Raw genomic sequence first — 26,345 nt, forward strand, 5'->3', positions numbered from 1 at the left:
AGAGCAGAACCTATCTTCTTCTAGCCACATCAGGTGCCTTTCCCTGAATCCTGTCCAACTCCTTTATATTATTAAAGTAGATGGAATGTAGAACTATCTACTGGTTTACAGCTATAGTTTCACAATGTTTTAGGCAAGGATCAAAAAGTTTTGATTTTTAATTGTATATTTTTGTCAAGTTTATTTCAATTGTTAGTTTGCTTACCGTTTTTATGTAATTTTTGAAAACTTTTGATTTAAATTTTCTATCTATAATAATAAAAGCATAATATGCTAATTAGACCAGACATCCTTCCAGGCAACCTTCCAGAAAACGCCGGGGATGCGAGGGGAGCCCAGGTCCCTGCCGGTAGCCAGAGGGAAGCCTGGGTCCCAGGTGCCAGAGGGAAGAAGGTACCGGCAGCTGGAGGAAGGAAGACCTACTCTTGCATGAATTTCATGCATCGAGCCTCTAGTTATATATATTTTAAAGTTTCTCAAGATAAAATTATTAAATATGTTAACAAAAGTCTAGCTTTTATCCCTGTCCCCATCAGCCCTCATTTGCCCCACAGGCAATCACTTTTTAAAATTCTCTATTGTTTCTATCTACACTAATAAAAGAGAAACATTTAAATTGACCGCATCTTCATGATGCCCATCAGCCAATCAGGAGTGAGTATGCAAATTAACCAAACAAAGATGGCAGGTAATTTGCATACACACCTAGCAGCAGAGGCGGGGCAGGACGCAGGTGTTCCGCACCGCCCCAGCAGCTCTGGGGCTTCTGGGCAGCATGGGAAAGTAGAAAGGCGGCTTGGGGCCTGAGGGCCTGAGCAAAGTCAGAAAGGCAACTCCAGGCCAGAGCAAAGGTGGAAAGGCGGCTCCAGCTGGAGCGAAGGAGGTGCCAGCAGCCAGGGGAAGTAAGGCCTATTCTTGCAGGAATCTTCCTGCAACAGGCCTCTAGTTTATAAATATAAAGAGAAAGGATAAGTATGGCTCTATATTCCTATTCTCCTCTATTTAATTTAAAACATACATATGTACTATGCAAACTCTGCTGCTCCTTGCTCACACACATTGGGAGGCCACCCCACAGGAGGTCTCCCATGTTCCCTCCAGCGCAGAGGCTTGCATGCTGGTGGCACAGCAGGATCGACACGCTCCCCTGGGTGCCCAGCAGCGGCCCTGGTTGATGCTCAGAGAAGGCCACACAGGGTTTCCTGTGACAGACAGTGAGTTTGCCACACAAGCTGGAGGCCTCAGATGCCCACCTTTCCCACTAGAATTGCAGCTCTGTCCTGATGGCCTCGGGACCGACTCATGGGGAAGGTGCACCTCAAGGCAGAGTCAGCACAGCACGTGTTTTATCTGAGACACAGATAGACTGAGATATAGAAGCCATCAATAAACTAACACCGTAAAAGGGGGCTTTAAGAGGTACTGGATTTAGTACCTTCTTTTAAAAAATTAGAGAAAAGAATAGGATTATAGAAACTGTGGCTCAGCTAGTGTTGCTCAGTGGTTGGCATTGACCTATGGACCAGGAGGTCAGGGTTCAATTCCCTGTTTGGACACATGCCCAGGGTTTGTGGGCTCGATCCCCAGTAGGGGTCATGTAAGAGGCAGCTGATCAATGATTCTCTCCTGTCTCTCTCTCCCTTTCCCTTCCTCTCTGAAATCAATAAAAGTATTTTTTTAAAGAAACTGTAAAGGCATGGCATTCTTACAAGTGACCTGGGTTTCTTATACTTGCTGTCCCCTCTGTGTCCCCTGGGGAAAGGAACCTGTGTGCTTGTCTTTGAGAAACACCGACGTAGGAGACCACCGTGTTCAGTTCATTGCAGGCTGTCTCCTGGCTCAGGAACCAGGCCGATTACAGGATGGAAAACTCATGAAAAGCTGGACAGGAACAAGGAAACCTTCCAGATGCCCACATGACCAGATTCAGGAAAATAAGTGAGAACTATTGTTGTGTTGTCATGAGATCCTCTCTTTCTCATTTCTTTCTACTTCCTGTCCTTGAAGCCTGTGAGCAGATGATTTCACTCCGTATTTAATTGAGGAACATTTTATTAAGAAATGTGGGCAGAGGTGAGCTAAGGCGCACAGCAGACCGTGAGGGTTGAACACAAAGGGACGGGGAGGATGGAGCTAAGGCTCTGCGGCCAACACTGGGGCCTCCAGGTCCAGGGCGGGGAGGAACCAGCAGGGAGGAGCTGCTGGGGGTCAGGAGCCAGGACCCCCCAGAGCCCGAGGCGGCTCTCCTGTGGAGTGAGAGCCCAGCAGGAAACCTCTTCAGGCTGCGAAGGGGCCGGACAGAAGGGTCTTTCCTGCTCGTGTCACAGTGGCCGCCTCAGCTCAGGAGCCCTGCAGACAGAGGACAGTGCAGTTCCCAGGCCCAGCCAGCAGGGGCGCTGCCCTCCCAGCCTCCTGCTGTGGCTCCCACGTGAGAAGAAAGGCTCTGAGGCCAGAGGAGCCAGAGCTGCTTTAGAGCTGCCTCTCCCCAGCAGGAGGAGGCGCTGCCGTGTGGGCGGGGCCAGAGCCACCCCAGGCTCCCCTCTCTGTCCCCTGGCTCCTCCCCTGCACCTTCTGTTCTAGGGAAACCCAATGTGTCCCTAAGAGAGGATTGAAGGGCGTTACCTGTGGGCTGGAGTCCAGAGTGTCCTGGGAAGAGAAGGAAGATGCCGCTTAAAGACAGGAAGGTAAGTGTGACCCAAACACAGGGTCCCCGCCCAGGCCACCTGAGCTTCTCTAGCAGCACCCCACCCGCTGACACAGAGCAGAGAAGAGCAGAAGCTGAGAGCAGCGGCCCCGAAGCCGTCACATCCAGTGTCATCAGTGACCGCAGGGCCTGCTCCTCCATGTGCCCAGGATCTGCACCCAAATCCCGTGCGTGTTAACCCGTCTCTAACCCACAGCCATGGCTCCTCATGTCTCCTCCTAAGAACCGGGAGCTAGAGATTCTGCGTTTCCAGGACACGGGAGACCCACAGGGAAAGAGAGGCCTCTAAGGCGCTGCCATCCCAGAGCTCACCCAGCAAAGCCCCGTCCCCCACCGTCTCGGGGCCTCGCTGCCAGCGGCTCCTTACCTTTCCGCGCCCTGAAGGAGACCAGCAGCCCCGCCCCGAGGAAGAGCAGCCCCAGCACGAAGCCCCCGGCTCCACTCAGCACCTTGCTCTGTGCGGATCCGGACTGGGCCCCTGGAGGAGAGGCTGTGTCAGTGGGTTCAGCCCAAAGCACCTTCTCTAGTGGAGACCCTGGGATGGAGAGCTGCGGGGTGGGGGGGGGGGGGGGGGCGGCGGGCCCTAGAGGAAGCAGAAGAATAGGCATTTCCGGAAACAGACTGAGGTCACACTGAGCAGGTAGAGGCCCAGGCACTGGCCTCAGGGGCCCTCACCCCCGACCCAAGGCCACCGCTTCGGCCTCTGAGGGCTGCGGAGCCCGGGGCTCGGGGACCCTCGGTACGTGGCCCGGGTGACAGAGCCGCAGACACAGAGCAGACGGGGCTCTCCCGCGGCAGGAGGTCCCCACGCTGTGGAGGACGCGCCTCCTCCCGGGTCACAGTGGGCAGCTCAGCGCAGGCAGAAGCACCGCCCAGCCCACAGGGGACGGGGCCAGGGCCCAGGGGCACATGACGGGAGAGGGTGGGAGACTGACAGCAGGGCAGGAATGGCGCCCCCAGGGCTGTGGGGTCCACAGGAGCGATCGAGGGGCTGCCCTGTGTCCTGTGCTGAGGGAGAGACCCCAGCAAAGGAAAACGGGGTGTGGGGAGAGGGACCCTGATCCTCAGGGACAAGCGGGGCCCCTGTGCGGGGGGAGGTCAGAAGGCGTCTCACTCCATTCCACGGTGACGGGGCTGGAGCTGCTGGGGTGCTGCACGTGGCAGGTGTAGACCTCCCCGCTCCGGGGCACTGTTTCCAGCATCACCAGCATCTGGAAGGTCCAGTCCCCGTTCCGGATCAGGCCCGTGGACACCACCCCGGCCTGCTCTTCCCGGCCGTCCCGCAGCCAGCGGACCTCGATGGGGCCCGGGTAGAAGCCGTTCACGGAGCAGACCAGGAGGTTGTGGTGCTGCAGGCGCTGGGTCTTGGCCGGGAACACGGTCACTGTGGGCGCAGCTGGGACGGAGAAGGCGGAGGGAAGTGAGCAGACAGGCAGCCCCTGGGTGCCCCCTTTCCGCCTCGTCTCCAGCCCCAGCTCCAGGCCCGGGCAGGCCCCCCTCCAACCGCCCTGTGGCCCCGCAGGAGGTTGTGCCATGGGCCTTGCATCTCCGCCTCCAGCCTGGGCCACTGGATTGGAGAGACGCTGAGGAAATCTGGGGGATTTTTCACTTGAAACAGTTCCTCATTGTTGAATGGAAGTGTTTACAGATCTGTGCAAGGCACAGAGTGTGTGCGTTAGACTGTGATTCTGGAGCAGGGCTGCCTGGGTCACATCCGGGCTCTGCCTCTTCCTGGTGATCCTGGGAGATCCTCTCTGCTCAGCTTCTCCCCTACAAGGGGGTGATAATACTAACTCACCGCTTAGGGACACATGAGGACCAATGGGCCTAAAATATGTACAACAGCGGCCGGAATGGAGCCATCACTATGTCAGCTGTTTATTATATAGTAGAGGCCCGGTGCATGAAATTCGTGAATGGGAGGTGGGGGAGGAGGTGCCCAGTCTGCACCCTCTCCAATCTGGGATCCCTCTCACAAACCAGGACTGCTGGCTCCCAACTGCTCGCCTTCCTGTCTTCCCAATTGCCCCTAACTGCTTCTGCCTGCCAGTCTGATCACCCCATAACCACTCCTCTGCCAGCCTGATTGCCCCTAACTTCCCTCTCCTGCTGGCCTGGTCACCCCTAAATGCCTTCCCCTGAAGGCCTGGTCACCCCTAAATGCCCTAACCTGCAGGCCTGGTCCCCCCAACTGCCCTTCCCTGCAGGCCTGTTTGCCCCCAACTTCCTTCCTCTGCCAGCCTGGTCACCCCTAACTGCCCTCCCCTGCAGGCTTCATTGCCCCCAACTGCCCTCCCTTGCAGGCCTGGTCCCTCCCAACTGCCCTCCCCTACTGGCCTGATCACCCACAACTGCCCTCCATTGCAGGCCTGGTCTCTCCCAACTGCTCTCCCCTGCTGGCCATCTTGTGGTGGCCATCTTGTGTCCACATGGGGCGTCCATCTTGTGTGTTGGAGTGATGGTCAACTCTTTTATTATATAGGATGGAGAGAGAATATAAGGAAAGCAGAGGGAGAAGTTGGGGACCGGCTTGGGGCAGATGGGACTCAGGGTGTGAAGTCCTGGGAGTGCGGTCACACCTGGAACACAGAGATGGTTCCCTGGAAGCAGGAAGAGGGGGATTCCCCAGCTCCGGGGCTGAGTCCTGAGGGAGAGGGAGGAGCAGGGCAGCCCCCATTATACCACTTATAGTGATGCTCACTGAGCCACCCGCTCCTTCTCACAGAAGCCGGTCTGTTATTGGGATTCCTGTCGTTTTATAATTGTCTCTCTTTTCAATCCGACATTGGAGCTCAGGGCAGGGGCTGGGACTCATTGACATGTGTGCTTCCTGCCTGAGACCAGACTCAATAAATACAATGAGGGGAGAGGAGGAGGAGGAAGAGGAGGAGGAACTTGGAAAAAACATTTTTTCTTTACCCTAAGAGTAGATTTAAGATTGATGGTAAGTCATTGTTAGCTGCCTGGCCTGTGTGGCTCAATGGTGGAGTGTTGCCTTATGAACCAGGGGGTCATGGTTCGAATTCCGATCAGGGCACATGCCCGGTTGCAGCTCGATCCCCAGTGTGGGGTGTACAGGAGGCAGTCGATCAATGATTCTCTCTCATCATTGATGTTTCTATTTCTCTCTCCCTCTTCCTTCCTCTCTGAAATCAATATATTATATATATTTAAATCATTGCTAACAACTTTGCAATACATTTCATTACATTAAAGATGTTTAAATTCCTAACATGGAAAAAAAAACAAAAAACGAGAAACCAGGAGCTGGAGAAAATGCTGAATCCATGTCAGCAAAGTGTCCCTCTGGCTGCCCAGAGAACCCGGAAAATCACTGAGAAAAGGCCCGGACCCCAGGGATGACGGACAATAGGCCATTCCTAGAGCAGGAACAGCCATTAGCCAACACGTACGTGAAAATGTTCAAGAACCTTAGAAATCAAAGAAGGATGAATTAAAAATGAAAAACAAATTTTCAACTGAGTATTTGTCAGTAATGTAAAAAGGATTTAACAAAATAGAATGTAAGGTAAACTGCCACAATTCTGAAAAGTTAACATGTAATTTTTAAAATGCTGTCAGCACTGCATACATGTAACATCAGTGTGTGAAGGAACAGAATTACAATGTGGAACCTGGCTCCCATCACCCCCTCTGTACACACAGGTGCACTAAGGGGAACAAGACACTCAGACCTGAAGGGGCTCAGAAAGGCCAGAGGGGCCTCGAGGCCCCGCCCTCACCCAGCCTGACCCTCCCCAGGGAAAGGCTTGGGCACCAAGCACCCCTGTTCCAGGGCTCAGGGTGTGTGTGGGGGGGGGGGTGGGGGGGCGGGTGGTGGGGGACGGGGGGAGTGGCCAAGGCAGACCGATTCCCCCTCACACCTCCCCCGCCCTCCCCTCTGCTCCCCAAACCCTCACCTGACTGGACAGGACTGGGCACCCCGGAAACGCCCTACACAGGACAGGACCTCAGGGGCCCCACAGCCGCCCTCAGGCCCCTCAGGGTGCTCCTCACAGTCCTGTGTGCGCTCCCCGCTCCCTCCACGCCACCACTCTTCCCCTCCCCCCCCCCCCCCGCCCCGCGCTCACTTTGCCGATGCACCAGGAATCCCTCAGACAACCCGTAGTTGTGTCTGCAGAACCTGTCCACCTCGGCCCGCTCCTGCTCCAGTTCCTCCTTCCGGCTGTTCCAGTACTCAGCATCAGGCCGCCCCAGCTCGGTCAGCGCGCGGTACTCCCCCACGTCGCTGTCGAAGCGCACGTCCTCCTGCCCGTTGTAGATGTGTCTCTCCAGGAACCGCACCCGCTCCGTCCCGTTGGAGAACTGACACTCGCCCTTAAGCTGATACAGGAAATGCGCTGCGGGGACAGGAAGGACCCGTCACGCTGGTGAGAGAGGATGGCGCCGCCGCCCAGTGCGGGGCGCCCAGGCGGTGGGGACACAGGACCCCGGAACCCCACTGCCAGCACCAGGGGCCCCCTCCTCTGGGGCTGGAGGGAGGCCGCAGGCAGGGAGACCCCTGGGACCTCAGCCCCTGGGGACCCACTGGGCTTCCCGCGGGGCTCCGGGCTCCAGGCTGGACCAGGATTTGTGCCATCACCGCCTCCTCCTAGACGCCCCCCCCACCCCCCCATCACCCACAGCCTTTCCCGTTCCCCACCCCCTCCTCCTGTCACCACCTGGGCAGGGACCTCGTGCCAGGCCCCATCGCCCTCCGCCCTGAGCTTAGAATTCACCAAAGTGCGGGCACAGCCAACCACAGGCGTTCACACAGGAGGGAGATGTCAGGAAAGGGGGTCTGGAGCAGGGACAGCAGGACCCCAGTTCCATCAGGGCGGGGCCAGTGGCCTGAGTGACAGGATGTGGCCTGAAGGTTGTGTGTGTGTGTGGGGGGGGGGGGGGGGGAGGGAGGCACATTTCAGGGGAAGGCACTGCCACCTGCAATGCCTGAGGGAACCCATGGCCTCCTGGGAACCAGAGACCCGGCTCTGAGCCCAGACAGTGGGAGGGAGGGGACAGAGCCTGGAGGAGTCAGGGTGCTGGGAGCCTGGGGATGAGTGAGCTGGGCCTTCTGCTCCCTGTAAAGAAGAGTACTGATGAGTTCAGGGGGTTACACCCCAATCCCAATAGGGCGCCAGCTCTTTCCTGCGTGTCCAACCCAGGAGGCGCAGAGACCCAGAGCACAGCTGTGGAGAAGCCAGGTGATGATGGAAGCTCTGACCCCCTCGCGGGTGTGGGGAGAGTCCCTGCAGGAATGTGAGGCCCTTCCTGAGAACAGGCTCCCCGCGATGCGTGACTCATAAGGAGAGACGTGGACGGTCAGCAGAGATGCAGTGACAGGACTCGTGACGTTTTGACAAACATCACATAAGGCAAATAAGAAGGAAGGTTTTAAACTTCAAGCCATTGAATGGATTCAACAAGAAAGTGGTGAATTTGTGTAACTGTCTAGTTTTTTCTTAATAAACTGTGCAGAGCTGCATTGGAAGATGCGTGTGTATAAAGGTGAGTCTGGAATTTTCAGAAACAGCCGGTGTCCCGCAGTGTTCTCCACCTCAGCACTGTTCTGTGTGGGTGGGGTGGGTGTTCTGTACACAGTGGGCTGCACACAGCATCCCCACCAGAGAACCTCCCCGCCTGCCCCCCCCCACCCCCACCCCGTGTGACAGCCAAACACGGCTTTAAATATCGCAGATGTCCCGGGGTGGGGAGGGAGAGAAGGGGTGGTGAACCGTCTGAAAAATCTGGAGTGAAAAAAATACTGTTGATTATGCACCAGCTGGGAATTACATAGGAACTTCTACCAATATATCTGTTGAAAATCTTGCACTATATGACATGCATATATTTTAAAAATCTGGTTCCAGTGCAGAGTAATTTTTTTAGCAAAATAAATTTGTTCAGAACCAAGATACCTGCTTCTTTGCCTTGCTACCCAATCACCAGTCATGTCATTTATCCTCCACATCATCTTCTTTCTCAATCTCCCGGCCCCTGGCCCCTGCTTGTCTACAGCAGAAGCTACAGCCACGGCCATTTGATTCCCATTCAAAGTCCCAACTAATTAGCTTTCTAACTGCCTCCTGCTCCCAATGATACCGGGAGGCATCAGGTTGCCAGCCTTGGCCTATGTGGACTCTCATTTCTATGGGCAGGTCCCTCAGGAGGGGAGCAGCTAAGAGGACACCCTCACATCGACAGATTACAAAAAGGAGCAGGTCCCAGCTTTACATGGAGACCTTCACGTAGAAATGATGGCAGAGGAGAGGGCACTCCGGTCAGACTGGTCTGTCTAACTCTTCACAAATTCTCTAGCACCTTCCTGACACGTGAGAAGGTTGAAATAAACATGTGTGAGCTGCTGTTCACTGTAGCCTGTGTGGTTAGCACTATCAGGCCAGGCTCATGGGCCCAACTGAAAGGCCGCCAGATAAAGCAAATACAAATACACGATTCCCAGCACATTTGGATTTCAGTTAAGTAATTGCTGTTTCTCTGAAATTCAGCTTAAATCGGGCATTCTGTATTTCCTTTGGCAACACAAGCCCACCCGCTGATGGAATCTGAGGCTGGGAGTGCACTTAAACTTCTCTGTGTTCCTCACATGCTCACAGCATAGTGTGAGCCCATATGGAACTTTTCAAGTTGTAAATGCAAAATGGATGTAAGTTCCTCCTGTATATTGGAACTAGCAGTTCTGGCCTCTGCTGCCCCCAACCCTGAGACACACGCTGGCAAACCCCAGATTCTGACAGGAGGAAGGTTTTAATATACATTTTACTAATTTTCTTTAATCTCTGACACTTCTATTGTAGAGAAAGGGCAAATAGCAATATTAAATTATTTTCTCTAATTAATTCCCTTTTAATGTGCATGAATTTCATGCACTGGGTCACTAGTTGAATATAAAATCCTTAGGGATTGTGACTCCTCCCCCATTTCAGTCATAACACTTCGTGAAAATATCTCCTCCCATCTGCTCACTTCCCCTTCCCGCTGCCTTTGCCGCACACACTCACTGAAGCCCAAGCACGTCACCTGGGCTCCTCCATGCTCCTCAAGGCCCCGGCTCCTCTTGTGAACCCTGCAGTCCAACCTCCACTGGAAGCTGGGTTATTGCTTTTAATAAACATACATGGACTCTCCTTGTCACCCTCCAGCAGCTCACATGTGTCTTCAGATAAAATTCACACTTCTTACCCACCATCAGGGCCCAATAGGATTTGTCTCCTGTCTTCTCCAGCCTCTTCCTATGTCAATGTCACTCCCCAACTTGCTCCTGTGCTGCAGCCACGCTAGCCTTCTTCCTGCCCCTTAAACGTGGCAAACACGTGCCCACACTGTGGCCTTTCCTGTTCCTCTCCCTGGGACACTTGTCCCCTAGATCTTCACAGGGAGGCTTCTCTCATCATCCAGGTCTCAAATATCTCTACATGTCACTTCCTCAGGGTGAGCTCCCTAACTACTTGAAGTGACTTCAGGTGAATCTATTCTATTCTGTAACCGTGGTGTGTGTGTGTGTGTGTGTGTGTGTGTGTGTGTGTGTGTGTGTGTGTGTGTTTCAGAGCAATTATTGCTCTCTGAATATTTTCTTTCTTAAATATTATAGGTTATTGTCTTTCTCCCCTAACACTAGATAAGTTCTATGGTAAAAGGGGACTTTCTATCATATTCAAATAGGCTTTTCTGAGTCTAGAACAGAGCCTGGTATGTAGTAGTCACTCAGGTAAATATCTGCAATGATGAACCCAAGTTCTGGGCCTTGATCATTGTGGGGACCCTGAAAAGCAGCAGGGGCACAAGCTCTTACACCCTTTTATTCAGACGACACATTATGTCCCCTCTGCTTCCTGTAAGAAATTCAGAGACTCTTCCTGTTTTTCCTCCAACAAGTTGGTAGAAACATCACGGGTAAGGAAAGAGGGAAAATATCACTACATTTTATCTTGTCCATGGATCTGTTCCAGGCTGAGGGTCTGTGTGAACTTTGGGATCTCAGGAATGGTGATGACATAGCTGGGGAAAGAATAGGGAGGACCTGGAAGTAGAGGTAACCAAACACGGCTAATTAAGAGAAACAGAGGGCAGGATGGATAGACCTGTGGCATTGGGGCCAAGGCTCCAGGAGGCCAATGAGTTCCCTTGACTTGATTATTGGGATGCTTACACACTCTATTTGAACACATGAAATTGCTAACATTTGACTAGTTTTAACTTAAAAACACAGAATTTCAATCAATTTATCTCTACTAGTTGAATCCAGACCTTTGGGCTCAGGCCAGAGAAGGACCAATGTATGAGAAAGTGATAGGATGGAAAGGTTCAACATAGATCCATAATGAGCACTAACCTGGCCAGGTGTTCAGAAGATGCCTTAGTTCTTTAAGACGTCAAAGACCACCCCATAGATGCCCCTCATCTATAGGATCATTCCAAGTACTAAGAATCTCTGCTTTAGCTCCCAGGGATTTTACACAGGAGGAAGTGAGAGCACTAACCCCACCTCTGTTGGAGAACCTCCATTACATGGGCACAGGCCTTATAAACCTTGGGGTTCAGGGAGAAAGGAAAGGAGATGGTGGGGAGGCCCTTTAATACATCTCACATGGTAGGGAGAGGCACCAACATCACAGGTTCTGCTGAGGACAGAACACAGGATCCTCAAAGAGAGACCCTCGAATTCCTTTTGGCTCCCATAAAATGTCAGAGAAACTTTTCCTTTGGGGATAACTCAATGCAATAAATAGAACACTGGGTGGGAATTAGTCTAGATCATTATTTTTCAATCCTCTCAAGATCCTGATGGAAGGGAACACAAGGCTAGGGAGGTTTACTGGAAGGGAGATGAGACAACGGCTTAGATACATGGAGCCCCTGGCACATCTCGTAGTGGCGAGCACCCCGCCCCCTCTTGTGGTGGAAAGAATCAGGGTCCATGTGATAAAGGTAGGTGGCCACTGAAGAAAATGCCACCGTTTTCTGATTGACATGGCCTGGACATGGTGACAAAGCTAATTTCCTTTCTTCCTCACCCACAACAGCTCAGGCCCAAAGTACACTTACCTGGTGTGTCCCTGGCCCGAGCCAGGGGAGGGCTCAGTGCCATCAGCATCACCGTCAGAGCGGCCATCCAGGAGCCTCCAGGGAACTGTACACACACCATGCTGGAGCTCAGAGAGGACAGGGGCAGGGAGCAGGCCAGTCTCACTCAGGGAGGGCTGTGACCCTTCTCCACCCACATCCCCAATAATACCAACTAGGGAACTCATTCTTTGTTCTTTGATTGGGTCATCTCAGTACTGAGAACCAATCAGCATCAGAGATGAATAGCATCACCAGTTGCTGGTCAGAGATTCAATATGAAGGTCCCCTTCTGAAACTTAGAATTTCCTGCATTAAAAAAACTATTTTAACTTAGTGCTTTAAAGGTTTGATCCGGTGCTAGCAGAAACACTGCATTGGGCCCTATTTTGAGCCAGCTCTGTGCTGGTCAGTAATGAGCACAAAAGTTGGAGCCTTTGGGGAGCATTCCTCTCTCTCACTGCAGACAGAGCCATTTGCAAATGGATGAGTGAGTGTGCTGGGAGCTGAGGGTGAGGGAGGTGACTGCAAGTTAGGAGGCCTTCAATTTTGTCCTTTTGCACCACAACTGAGTGTTGCAGATTTGGGGAAGTGACTTAGCCTCTCACAGTCAGAGCCACTGTGATCTTTCAGGTGTTTCAATACTGGGAAAGGTGTGATTCTGGGGACACCTCAGGAGCAGCTTCCCCTAGTAACTGATGACCTGACAGGCTGGTAGCTGCTGATTGGAGAGTATTGTCGGTGACTCTTTACAGGGGGGATGTCACTCACTGAAGGAAATGGAGAGTTGTTCAATAATTTAACCCGAGTGAAAGGTTTTCAGGTTTATGTCCTGGTGCTGTCACTGAGCTCAGGGCACCTCGGGAACACACTGGAGAAAGGGGCTGGAGGAGGCGGTCTATGTGGCATGGAGGGAAAGTGGCTTTGGACAGCCCTTAACCCACCAGTGTGACCGGGCCACCTGCCCAAACCAAAGTGTGCAGGGACTGGGGGCCTGAGGAAGGACTCTAAGCCAGCCTGTGGCCCAGCAGCTCTGCGTTAGAATAGCTGGTATTTCATGTGAGAAGCATTTAGTTCTTTACTCCTGTCCCCATTAGTATTTTCCCATTTTCTTGGGGGCATGTCCTCTTATTCAGTCAACTGCTCTTCCTTTATTCTACGAAAAGGTAGAAGAAGATTTTGCTAATGAAATTATTATAGAGTGTTCAGGAAATGGAAAACAATGGGAAACTAGGAAGTACATCCTTTGATGACATCATGTGATTTAGAACATCTAGTTCTACGTTAGCTCATCAGTACACGTTATACTAACATACATGTACCGCTCAGATCCTCAGTGGACTTGAAAGGACAGCTGTCCATTGAAGTTGTGTGTTAATTCTCACATCCCCATTCTGATGTCCTCCACGTGCCTACATCTGTCTAGTGACAGGATACTGACCATGCTGCAGCAAAATGACTGCTATTGAGGGGGTAATCTGGATAAAGATGGTCAAGAGGTACAAACTTCCAGCTATAAAATAAATAAGTCATGAGGATATGTTGTACAGTTAAGATAGTAGATCTTAAAAGTTCTCATCACAGGAATATAAATTTTGTAACTACACGTGGTATAGATATTAACCAGATGTACTGTAGTGGTCGTTTCACAATATATACAAATATCAAATCATTATGGAGAGAGGTCCAAGGTGGTGGTCATGTAACAGGATGCTGAACTCACCACCTCTCATGAGCCAGACTGAGAGAGAGAGAGAGAGAAAGAGAGAAAGAGAGAGACAGAGAGAGAGAGAGAGAGAGAGAGAGAAATTACTCCTGTAAGACAACTGAGAGCTGAATGAATGGCTCTGAACAACAAACAAGAGGAAGGGACTGAACTGAGAAGGCTGGGAAATGCAGAAGCAACCTCACCCCCCGCCCCAACCACCCACCTGGAGCTTTGGGCACTCTCCGGGCCAAGGGAGCTGATGTGCACCATGCTTTCTGTCCCCCTCTGCTTTGGTAAGGCAGGCGGGGCTTTATTTGGGTGCTGTGGCCTAACTGCAGAACCAGCTGGGTGCATTCCCAGACACCCTGCCTCCCTGGCAGGAGCTGCTCCAGCCCAGTGGCCATGCCCCAGCGCTGTGAAGGCCTGCTCAGCTCCACCTGGCTTCCCAAAGCTGCTTGGCACCCAAAGCCCGTGTACAGAGGTCACTTCTTCACAAACCACCTTTGATTCAACAAACAAAGGAGAGACCATATAGAGAAGGCTGGGGAGCCCTGGGAGCTCCCCAGGCTCTGAGGAATTCTCTGAGGCACAAGAGGAAAACAATGATTTATATACAAAGAAACTCCATAAAGCTACCAGCTGATTTCCCTGCACCAATTTTACAGAGAGAAGGGAGTGCAGGGCATCCTTAAAATGCCACAAGAAAGGAACCTACAACCTAGAATAACTTACCCACAAGGTTATTATTTAGATTGAAGGAGAGACAGAGTTTCCCAGACAAGCAAAAACTAAAGGAGTTCATCTCTATTAAAACAGCTTTACAAAAATTGTTAAAGAGTGTTTTATAAGCATAAAAGGAAAGGCCATAATCAGAAATGAAGAAGGAAAATATGTCACAGGTAAAGCCAAATATTTAATAAACTGGAAGCCCATTGCACGAAGATTCATGCAATAGACCTTCCTTCACCTGGCTGCCGGCACCAGTTTTCTGGCGGCACCAGTTTTCCTCTGGCACCTGGGACCCAGGCCCTGGCTCTGGCCACCCGCCAATTGGAGCGCCTCCTGCTGGCCCGATCGGCCACCCCGAGTCCCACCACCCGTGCCTTCTGCCAGCCCCATTGGTCCTCCCTCAGCAGCGGCCAATGGGGCTGGTGGGAGGAGTGGGGGACAGGGACTCACGAGTCCCCGACCCCCGCTCCTCCCGCCAGCCCAATCAGCCACCCTGAGCCCGCCCCCCGCGCCTCCCGCCAGCCCAATCATGGGCATAGTGGAGTGATGGTTAATTTGCATATTACCCCTTTATTATGTAGGATACAGTTGATCAGACATTTAAAAAGCTAGCATGAAGGTCAAAAGAAAAAAGTATGAAATTCAACTCATAACACAAAAAGATCTAAAACGTAACATCAATAACAAAGTATGGAAGGGGGAGTAAAAATGTAGACCTTGTAGGATATATTTGAACTTAAATACCTATCAGGTAAAATTAGACTGCTATACATGATATACATAAATTTCATGGTAACCACAAACCAAAACCCCATAAAACATATGAACAGAATAAAGAGGCTTAAAATGTCCTAAAAAACATCTATGAAGTTAACCTAGTCAGAAAAACAAACAAACAAAAAAAAAGCCAAACCAAAAACTGTAAAGAAAAGCAGCAAACCACAGGGAAGAGATCCAGAAAAAAAGAAAGGAACAGAGAACTATTAAAGCAACCAAAAAACAACAAAATGATAATAAGTGCATACTTATCAATAATTATTTTAGATGTAAATAGATAAAATGCTCCAATAAAAATATATACAGTGAATGGATTTAAAAACATGACCTATTTATATGCTGCTTACAAGAGACTCACTTCAAAAAAAAAAATCAAGACACATACAGATCGAAAGTGAAAGGCTGAAAAGAAAATCCATGCAAATAGAAATGAAATGAAAGCTGGGGTATCAGTATTCATATAACACTAAACAGACTTTAAAACAAAAAAAAGTAAGAAAAGACAAAGAACACTTCATAATTATAAAGGGATCAATCCAAGAATAAGATATAATAATTGCAAATATCTACACACCCAACATAGGAGCATCTAAATATATAAAGCAATTACTAATATACATAGAGGAAGAATTCTGCAGGAATACAATAATAGTAGGGGATTTTAGTAACTCACTCACATCAATAGAGCTCAGCCAGATAGAAAATTAATAAGAAAATAATGACCTTAAAGGTCACAGTAGGCTAGGTTAACTTAATAGATTTTTTTAGGACATGTTATGCCCAACCTGAACAATACACAATTTTTTCAAGTGCAGATGAAACATTCTCCAGGATAGATAACAAATTTGGTCACAAAACAAGCCTCAGTAGAAGAGTCATATGGCAGCAGAGTAGGTGGAAGTTACACTCACCTCCTCTCAGGACCATATCAAAATTACAACTAAATTATAAATCAATCAACATAAATAACCATCTGAAGACTAGCTACATAGAAATCTTAAAACTCACTATATAGAGACGAAGCACCTCATGACTAGTAGGAGGACCAGAAATGCAAAAAAGGTTGGGCCTTTACCCAAGGTCAGTGGTTGAGAATCCGGAAAGATAGCTCAGCAGCAGGGGTCTCCCCAGAGGAGCGATGGGGTCTGAATCCTATATTGGGACCCCCAGCCCAGAGCACCAGGGCAGGGAAGAGGAGCCCATATAATATCTGGCTGTGGAAATCACTAGGGATTCCATCCCCGTAGTTGAGATAAGAGACAGCTGGAAACACAGACATCCTCTTAAAGGGCCAGCACAAACCATCTTGTGCCCAGGTATTCACCTTGGGCTCTGGAGGAAACTGGAGTGATACAGGGAGAGATTGGGTTGTGTGGCCTCAGGGTGGGGGCTGGAAGGACAGCCACCAATGCTCCTATGCTGAGTCTCTCCCACATTGCCCACAAACATCATCTTTCCTGGGTCGAGCACTGCCCTCCACATGCCATTAGCCTGGGGAGATGCACTAACCTAACCTTGCTGACTCCTTAAGACCCCACCCTGCAAAGCCCACACTTGATGGAAGAATCTGCTGATGGCAGCAAGCCTGGGCCTGCCTTACAGTCTTTCTTGAAAAACTCTTGTCAGGCGCCACCATTTTTGTGCAAAGCCCTCGCTCCAATATTACTAGGAAAATGTTTTAGCCTGATGAATACTACTGGTCACACCCTGACATCTCCCTGAGACCCTGCTCCACCACAAATGTCTGCAGACCTCAGTTGGGTGGCAGCTGACCCTGGTGTACCATGATACTTTTGCCGAATGGTCTCAGACCCAGCACTAACACTGAATTTAAATCAGTATTAACCCAGTGAACACTATCTCCCCTACCTGGTAACTCACTGAGCACCTGCCTCACCCAACTGGTGTACAGCCAGACCTTTCAGTGTCTGAGCCTAATGGACAACCAGCAGGCACACACATCTCAGGGTGCCCTGGGCCTTTTACTGAGCTGCCCCTGGGCTCAATGAGAAGTTGTTATACACCTTTGACCCTCCAGTGCACATCTAGGCCCAGCACAGGAAGTGTCTGACATTGACCTATACCAGAGTCCCACCCAAGAGGCCCCCAAACCAACACATCTGATGGGGGACTTCAGACCACATTCCAGAGCATGACAGTTAGCTCCACAAGCAGCCCATCCAAGGGGAGATCTCATCAGACACCACACCCTGCTGAGGCCAATTGTGCTTCATGTGGTCAACACCAGCATAGCAGCTTGTACACTGTGGTCAGGGTCAATACTCACAGACAGCTAGGCTCAGGGTTAACCTCACACATAGAGGGGCCAACAATAATCAAGACTACAACAGGGCTACATTAACCACACAAGGGACATTTCTGGAGCACCTTCCTCATGTGATAAGGGAGACTGTGCTACTTAGCCCCACTGGAAACCTACAACATAATGCCACTGTACCAAGACTGAGACACAGCAGACCTACCTAATACACAGAAACAAACACAGAGAGACAGCCAAAACGGGAAGACAAAAAGCATGCCCCCAAATAAAAGAACAGGAAAAAAAAAAACACAAAAAAGAACTAAATAAAATGGAGGCAAGCATTCCAACAGTTATAGAGTTGAAAACTATGGTTATAAGAATGCTCAAGGAACCTAGAGGAAGAATGGATAAACAGTGAGAGCTTAAATAAAAAGATAGTAGGCATAAAAAGAGGACAAAGAAATCATAAAATAGAGTCATAAATGAAGAATACAATATCTGAAATGAAGAACATACTAGAAGGAATCAATAGTAAGTTAAATGAAGCCGAGGTTTGAATCAGTGATTTTAAAGACAAGGCAACAGAAAACAACCAATTAGACTGGCAAAAAAATTTTTTCTAAGTGAGGAGTATAGGGACCTCTGGGACAGATGAGGTATAAAAACATCTGCATCATAGGGGTACTAAAGAGGAGATGAGAGAAAGCAACGGATTAAGAACCTATTTGAAGAAATAATGACAGAACACTTCCCTAATTTGATGAAGGAAAAAGACACACAAGTCCAGGAAGCACAGAGAGTCCCAAGCAAGATGAATCCAAAGAGGCCTATACTAAAACACATCATAATTAAAATGCCAAAAGTTAAAAGCGGAAAGAAAAAGACAGTTACCTACAAGGGAGCTCCCATAAGACTGTCAATTGATTTCTCAACAGAAACATTTCAGATCAAAAGGGATTGGCATGAAATATTCAAAGTGAGTAAAAGCAAGAACCTACAACCAAAACAGTTCTACTTAGGAAGGCTAATCTTTTAAAATTGAAGAAGAAATATAGAGTGCCCCAGTCAAGAAAAAGCTAAAGAAGTTCATTAAAGCAAACCAGGATTACAAGAAATATTAGGACTTCTTTTTAAGATGAAAGAAAAAAAAGGAACATAGGTATAAAAAATAAAGTGGAAATAAATATGTACCTATCAGTAATCACTTTAAATGTAAATATTTGGCTTAAATGATCCAATTAAAAGACATATAGTAGCTGAATAGATAAGAAAACAAGACTCACACATATGCTATCTACAACAGACCCACCTCAGAATGAAAGACACACACAGACTGAAAGTAAAGGAATGAAAAAAGAGATTTCATGCAAATGTAAAGAAAAAAAAGCTGGGGTAGCAATACTTATATCATATAAAATAGTCTTTAAATCAAGTCTGTAGTAATAAAAGGGTAATATGCTAATTAGACTGGACGTCCTTCCAGATAAGCCGGGGCTGGAGCGAAGCCACCCAGGTCCCGGGTGCCTGCTGGCAGCTGGAGTGAACCCCAGGTCTCGGGTGCCAGAGGGAAGCCGGTGCCGGCAGCCAGGGGAAGGAAGGCCTACTCTTGCATAAATTTTCATGCATCGGGCTTCGAGTGCTATAATAAAAGATAAAAAAGGACATTATGTAATTATAAAGAGATCAATCCAACCAGAGGATATAACCTTTGTAAACACTTATGCACCCAACAACAATAGCACCCAAATATATGAAGCAAATCTTGATGGATATAAAGGGAGAGATCAACAACAAGACAATCAGAGTAGGGAAATTTAACACACCATTGACATTAGTGGAGAGATCTTCCAGGCAGAAAATCAACAAAGAAACAGAGGCCTAAAGTGACATAGTAGAACAGATAGTCTTGTTTTTTACAGAACATTCCACATCAAAGAAGCAGAATACACATTTTCAGGTGCACATGGAACATTTTCTAGGATAGACAACATGTTAGGACACAAAACAAGTCTCAAAATTTTTTCAAAAATTTAAATCACATCAAACATATTCTCTGGCCATAATGGAATGAAACAAGAAGTTATTTACAAGAAAAAGAAAGAAAACCACACAAACTCATGAAGGTTAAATATGTTTACTAAGCAATGAATGGGTTAACATTGAGATCCAGGAAGAAATCAAAAGGTTTGATACAAATGAAAATAAAAACACAACAACCTAAAGAAATTATAAAAAGAACAACAACGTCCAAATTGAGTAGAAAGAAGGAAGTAACAAAAATCAGAGTGGAAATAAACAAAATAAAATCTGAAAAAATACAAAAATTCAATGAAGACATAAACAAGATTGATAAACCTTTGTCTAGACCAGTGATGGGCAACCTTTTGAGCTTGGTGTGTCAAACTTTGCCAAAAAACTGAGCATAACTCGGGTAGTGTGTCACTTTGAGGAAAAAACATTATTTAGCAAATGTTTCATCCTCAGGAGCAGCAAATGTTTCATCCTTGGCATGTGGCTGCCTCAGCGGCCGCGTGTCATCAGAAATGGCTACGCGTGTCAGTGCTGACTCGTGTGTCATATGTTCGCCATCACTGGTCTAGACTCATAAAGAAAGAAAGAGAGAGGACCCAAGGGGGAAAAAATCAGAAATAAAAGAGAAGTAACAACTAAGATCATAGAAATACAAAAGATGGTAAGAAAATATTATAAATAAATATATGCCAACAAATTGGACAGTCAAGAAAATAATTGTCTGGTGGTTGCCAGAAGAAAGAGAAGTTGAGAGACTGGGTAAAAAAGGTGAGGGGTTTGTACAGATTGGTGGCTACAAAAATTGGATGTAAAGTATAGCATAGGAAATATAGTCAACTAGGGGCCCAGTGCATGAATTTGTGCACCTTGAAAGGAATTGTGGGCCACGAGATTGTGGTGGGCACAGAGGTGGGTCTTGGCCCATCCTCCATGCCTCCACCCAGCCCCTCCCGCCATGTCCCCTGGGCCCCTGTTTATTGGCAGCTCTGCTCCCACCACTGATGCTCCCATGTGCTGATGGAACCGGTCCCAATTGCACCTGCTGATGGCGCAGAGTGATTGGGGCCAGTGCCAGCAGGGGGTGTGAGTGGGGCAGGTTTTGTCAGTGGGTGCAAGTGGCAGCTGCTGCCCCAATTGCCCCTCAGGAGCATGGGTAGGTAGAAAAGCCCTCAGGAGTGATCAGAGCCAATAGCCGCCGCTCACACTCGCTGATGACACTGAGCAATCAGGACCAGTGCTGGGCACCAGCAGTGGGTGTGAGTGGCGGCTCCAGAGCTGGCAGTGGGTGCGAACATTGCGGGTGCCAGCAGCAGGTGCAAGTGTCCCATAGGGACAAAAAATTTTCAGTAACCAGCAGAGGCTCGCCCCGATGACAGCGACTGGAGCCCTACCTTGGTCTGGCACCCCGCTCACCTGCTCCACCATCTCGCCATGGCCAATGCCCACCATGTTCCACGTTTTGCTGACTGCTGCCAACGTCCACCATGTTCTGCATTGCACCCTTCCCCCTCCCCCCCCAGTGGTCAGTGCATGTCATAGCAACCAGTTGTTCAGTTGTTCAGTTGTTGGGTTGTTACACCGTTTGGTCTTTTTGCATATTAGGGTTTTATACATATAGATAATACATTAATGACTGCATATAGTGCCAGCCAAGTACTGGAAATATCAAGGGGATTACTTTGTAAAGTATATGATTATCTAAGTGTGAATGAAAGGAGCCACATGCTAACCTGACAAGCTCAGGGGAGGCCTGCGTGGCAGTCTTGCAAACTCAGAGACCTGAAATAACCACAAAGGATGGCTTGAAAATTAAATATTTAACTACAAACAGGTTATAGTGGGTAGTCATGTCCTAGTCTGATATCTTCCCTGACAAAGATCAACTTAGATCTTCTTTCCTGAGCCCATTTGCCTTTTTTGCCTCTAAGATAACATATCTGTGAGATGTCTGGGTAACTTGTAACTTCCTTCTTTCGCTGGAGCCCCTGGGGCACAACCAAATGTGGTGGGCGCCAGGACAGATACTTCAAATTCCTTCATTATCATGTTAATTGTTCCTGTACCCACCTAAGTATGTGTCCATCATTTTGCTTTTTATCCAATCCCAGGGGTTTCCCACCGGTTGACTTTATCCCACCTCCTTAATCCATCACCAATGAGTTTCATGTAGCCGACCTATGTCCCTCCTTTGATGGCAATGTATAAATACAGATGTAACCCACCATTTCTTCGGAGCATTATCTCAATTCATTGAGGTTCTGCTTCCCGGCATATGTCCACATTTTGGCTCAAATAAACTCACTAAAATTCTTTACAGGTTTCAATGTTTTTTTTTTTTTTCGTTAACATAAGTAATATGTGATACACCTGAAACTAATATAAAATATTATTGAATGTAAACTGTAATTGAAAAAAATTTTAATTAAAAAATTGATAATTTTCTAAAATCTGTAATCTTCCAAAAGGGAATTAAAAAGAAACAGAAGCCTGGTCAGTGTTGCTCAGTGGTTGAGAATTGATCTATGAACCAGAAAGTCACAGTTCAATTCCCTGTCAGGGCACATGCCCAGGTTGATGGCTCAATCCCCAGTGAGGGGCATGCACAAGGCAGCCAATCAATGATTCTCTCTCATCATTATTGTTTCTATCTCTCTCTTTCTCTTCCTTCCTCTATGAAATCAATAAAAAATATATTTTTTAATGGGACCTTATAAGACAAAAAAGAAACAGAAAATCTGAAAAGACCAATTAAAACTAATGGACTCAAAGCAAAAATTTAAAAAAATTACAGCAAACAAAAGTGCTGAACTGAATGGCTTCACAGACCAATTTTGCCTAACATTAAAAACAAACAAACAAACAAAAAACTGAACACCTATCCTAAAACTACTCAAAAAGATTCAAGCAGAGGGAAGAATCCCAAGCTCAATTTACAAAGCCAGCACTATCCTAATTCTAAAACCAGATAAAGGCCCCACAAAGAAAGAAAATTATAGGCCAATATCCATGACAAACATATGCCGGAAGCCAATTCCAGCATGTCATAATTGTAAGAGCTTCATTGAAAGGTTGGTGGAATGTGGAGACTCAACAAGGGCTGAGTCACATATTAATCACCTGTTGGGAATAGCTAAAGGCATTTTCCCAAACCTGAAAGGGATGCATTAAATGATTGCTTTCTGCCAGACAGCTCAGGGCATCTTAATCTACATGTTATTGCCTCCTCCTGGCTAAACACCTAAACAGCTGGAGGTAATTCCCCAATCTGACAATGGATTCTGTACCTAACCCTACCCTTTGATGTGTATATCTCCACCTCGCCTTAGGACAAATTGTGTTAATAAAAAGCAAGGGGTCCTGAGTTGAGGAGAACTTGGTTTCTTTAGCCAAGCTCCTCTGCAACCCCCCTCCCAAATGCCTTTCAAAATTATGTTTCATCTCTGGACTCTTTATTAATTTACGCACAGCCCCTTCTCCAGATTGCTGAACCCTTCTAGATGCCGAATCAAGACCACCAGTGTTAAACATAGATGCAAATATCCCCATAAACTCTTAGCAAAACAAATTCAGTAATACATTAAAAAGATCATACACCATGATCAAGGGAGATTTATTTCTGGCATTCAATGTTGATATAATATCCACAAATCAAATAACATGATACACCACATAAACAAAATAAAGGATAAAAATAATATGATTATATCAATAGGTGTAGAAAATAACGTTTGACAAATTCAGCACTGTTTTATGATACATAGACGCTAAAATCTTCAACAAAATTTTAGCAAAGCAGATCAAGCAATACATTAAAAAGATCACACACCATGACCAAATGGGATTTATTCTGGGAATGCAAGGCTGGTACAATATTCACACATCAATAAATGTGATACAGCACATAAAGAGATTGCAAGACAAAAATCACATGATCATATCAATTGATGCAGAAAAAGCATCGACAACATCCTATACTCCTTTTTGATAAAAACACTCAGCAAAGTGGGAATAGAGGGGTCATACCTCAACATAATAAAGACCTTATATGACAAACATATAGCCAACATCATACTCAATGGACAAAAACTAAAATCATTTCCCCTAAGAACAGGAACAAAACAGGATGCCTGTTTTTACCACTCATGTTCATCATAGTACTGGAAGTCCTAGCCATAGCAATCAGACAAGAAGAAGAAATAAAAGGCATCCAATTTGGAAAGGAGGAAGTAAAACACTGATTATTCACAGATGACATGATATTGTACATAGAAAACTCTAAAGACTCTACCAAAAAACTACTCGATTTAATAAATTAATTCAGAAACATAGCAGGATACAAAATTAACATGCAGAAATCAATAGCATTTCTTTACAGCAATAATGAACTCACAGAAAGTGAAACTTCAAAAAACAACCCCATTTACTATTGCTACAAAAAATTAAGATACTTAGAAATAAACTTAACCAAGTAAGCAAAAGACCTGTACTCAGAAAACTATAGGACATTGAAAAAAAAGATAGAGGAAGATATAAACAAAGAATCAGCATCATTAAAATGTCCATACTACCCAAAGCAATCTACAGATTCAATACAATCCCTACTAAAATACCAATGACATATTTCACAGATCTAGAACAAACATTGCAAAAACTTATATGGAATCATAAAAGACCCCGAATAACTGCAGCAATCTTGAGAAAGAAGAACAAAGCAAGAGGGATCACAATATTGCATATCAAACTATACTATAAAGCCATTATAACCAAAACAGCCTGGTACTGGCACAAGAGAAGACATATAGATCAATGGAACAGAACAGGGAACCCAGAAACCAACCTAAGCCATTGTACTTGACAATGAAGACAAGAGCATACAATGGAGCAGAGACAGTCTCTTCAATAAATGGTGTGGGAAAATTGGACAGGTACATGCAAAATAATTAAACTAGACCACCAATTTACACCATACACAAGAATAAACTCAAAATGGATAAAAGACTTAAATGTAAGATGTGAAACCAAAGAAGTCCTAGAAGAAGCCATAGACACCAAAATGACAGACATCTCTCATAGCAATATGTTTACCAATACATCTCCTAGGATAATGGAAACCAAGGCGAAAAGAAACAATGGGACTACATTAAAATAAAAACCTTCTGCACTGAAAAAGAAACCATCAACAAAATAACAAGAGAGACCAAAATGTGGGAGAACGTATTTGCCAATGATACATCTGATAAGGGGTTATCTCCAAAATATACAGGGAACTCATTCAACTTAACAAAAGGAAGACAAACAATTCAATTAAAAAATGGGCAAAGGACCTAAATAGACACTTCTCCAAAATAGTTATATAGATGACATATGAAAAAAAAATGATTAAAGTCACTAATCATCCAAGAGATGCAAATCAAAACGACAATGAGGTATCACTTTACACCTGTCAGAATGGCTATTACCAACAAATCAACCAATGACAAGTGCTGACAAGGCTGTGGAGAAAAGGGAACCCTAGTACACCGCTCGTGGGAAAGCAGACTGGTGCAGCCTCTGTGGAGAACAGTATGGAGTTTCCTCAAAAAAATTAAATACGGAACTGCTATATGACCCAGTGATCCCACTTCTAAGAAACCTGAAACACTCATCAGAAAGGATATATGCACCCCTATGTTCATAGCAGCACAATTTATAATAGCTAAGATTTGGAAACTGCCTAAGTGCCCATCAGCAGATGAGTGGTTAAAAAAAACACAACTGTGGCACATTTGCACAATGAAATACTACATGGCAATAAAAAAAGAAAGAACTCTTGCCATTTGCAACAGCATGGATGGACCTGGAGAGCATTATGCTAAGTGAAATAAGCCAGTCAGAGAAAGATAAGAATCAGATGATCTCACTCATATGTGGAATCTAATGAACAAAATAAATTGATCAACAAATAGATCCAGAGACACAGAAGCATAGAACAAACTGCGGAATCTCAGAGGGAAGGTGGGGGAGGATGGGTAGGAAGAGATCAGTCAATGGGCTTGTATGCATATATGCATACCCTGTGGCCACAGCCAATGGAGTGGTGAGGACCTGGAGGTGGGATGGGAGCAGGCTAGAAGAGGTTAATGGGGGAAAAACAGGGACCTATGTAAGACTTTCAACAATACCATTTTTACATAGCAAAGGAAACATCAACAAAACAAAATGATAGTCTACAAAATGAGAATAGTCACCAATAATACATTTGATAAGGAGTTAATATCCAAAATTTATTTTAAAAACTCATTAAACTCAACACCAAAAAATACAATACAATTTTTAAAAATAAGCCATGCCCTGACTGGTGTTGCTCAGTGCTTAGAGCATCAGCCCATGCACTGCGGGGTCTGGGATTCAATTCCTGGTCAAGGGCACGTACCTGGGTTGCAGTTTTGATCCCTGGCCGCAGTTGGGGCATATGCGAGAGGCAACCAACCAATGTGTCTCTTTCACATCTCTCTCTCTCTCTCTCTCTCTCTCTCTCTCTGTCTCTCTCTCTCTCTCTCTTTCTCTCTCTCTCTTTTTCTCTCTCTCATCCTCCTTCCCTCCCTTCTACTCTCTCTAAACACTTAAAATAATACTCAGGTGAGGATTAACAAGTAATAATAATAATAATAATAATAATAATAAAATGATAGTCTAAGAACCTGAATAGACATTTCTCCAAAGAAGACACACAGATTGCCAATAGACATATGAAAAGATGCTCAATGCCACTAATCATCAGATAAAAGCAAATTAAAACCACAATGAGATCACATCACACCTGTCAGAATTTCTGTCACTAATAAATCAACTAGCAACCAGTGTTGGCAAGCTTGTAGAGAAAAGCGAACCCGCTTGCACTGTTGTTGGAATTGCAAATTGGTGCCACCACTATGGAAAACAGTGTGATGGCTCCTCAAAAAATTAAAAATGGAACTGCCTATGACCCAGTGATTCCACTTCTGGGTATATATCTGAAGAAACCCCAAACTCTAATTTGAAAGAATATATGTGCCCCATGTTCACTGCAG

The 26,345-nt window shown here is 46.7% G+C and overlaps 1 protein-coding gene across 1 annotated transcript; it reads right to left on the bottom strand.

Moving 5' to 3' along the window:
* Nucleotides 1–2,031: 2,031 nt before the first annotated feature.
* On the bottom strand, nt 2,032–11,949 carry LOC103304919 (DLA class II histocompatibility antigen, DR-1 beta chain). The gene is made up of 6 exons (XM_054721765.1): nt 11,771–11,949; nt 6,796–7,065; nt 3,819–4,100; nt 3,072–3,182; nt 2,623–2,646; nt 2,032–2,349 (listed from the first exon to the last, which is right to left on the bottom strand). The coding sequence occupies exons 1-6, from the start codon at nt 11,868–11,870 to the stop codon at nt 2,336–2,338; spliced, it is 801 nt and encodes a 266-aa protein (XP_054577740.1). The 5' UTR covers nt 11,871–11,949; the 3' UTR covers nt 2,032–2,335.
* Between the last annotated feature and the right edge of the window lie 14,396 nt (nt 11,950–26,345).

This window comes from Eptesicus fuscus, chromosome 10 (assembly GCF_027574615.1).
Source record: "Eptesicus fuscus isolate TK198812 chromosome 10, DD_ASM_mEF_20220401, whole genome shotgun sequence".
In the NCBI taxonomy this organism is placed as follows: Eukaryota; Metazoa; Chordata; class Mammalia; order Chiroptera; family Vespertilionidae; genus Eptesicus; species Eptesicus fuscus.

Coding starts and splice junctions, on each gene's coding strand:
- LOC103304919 (XM_054721765.1), bottom strand. CDS start 11,870: ATGGTGTGTGTACAGTTCCCTGGAGGCTCCTGGATGGCCGCTCTGACG. Junction 7,066..11,770: donor TCGGGCCAGGGACACACCAG/GTAAGTGTACTT, acceptor CTGTCCCCGCAG/CGCATTTCCTGTATCAGCTT. Junction 2,647..3,071: donor CTCCTTCAGGGCGCGGAAAG/GTAAGGAGCCGC, acceptor TTCTCTTCCCAG/GACACTCTGGACTCCAGCCC.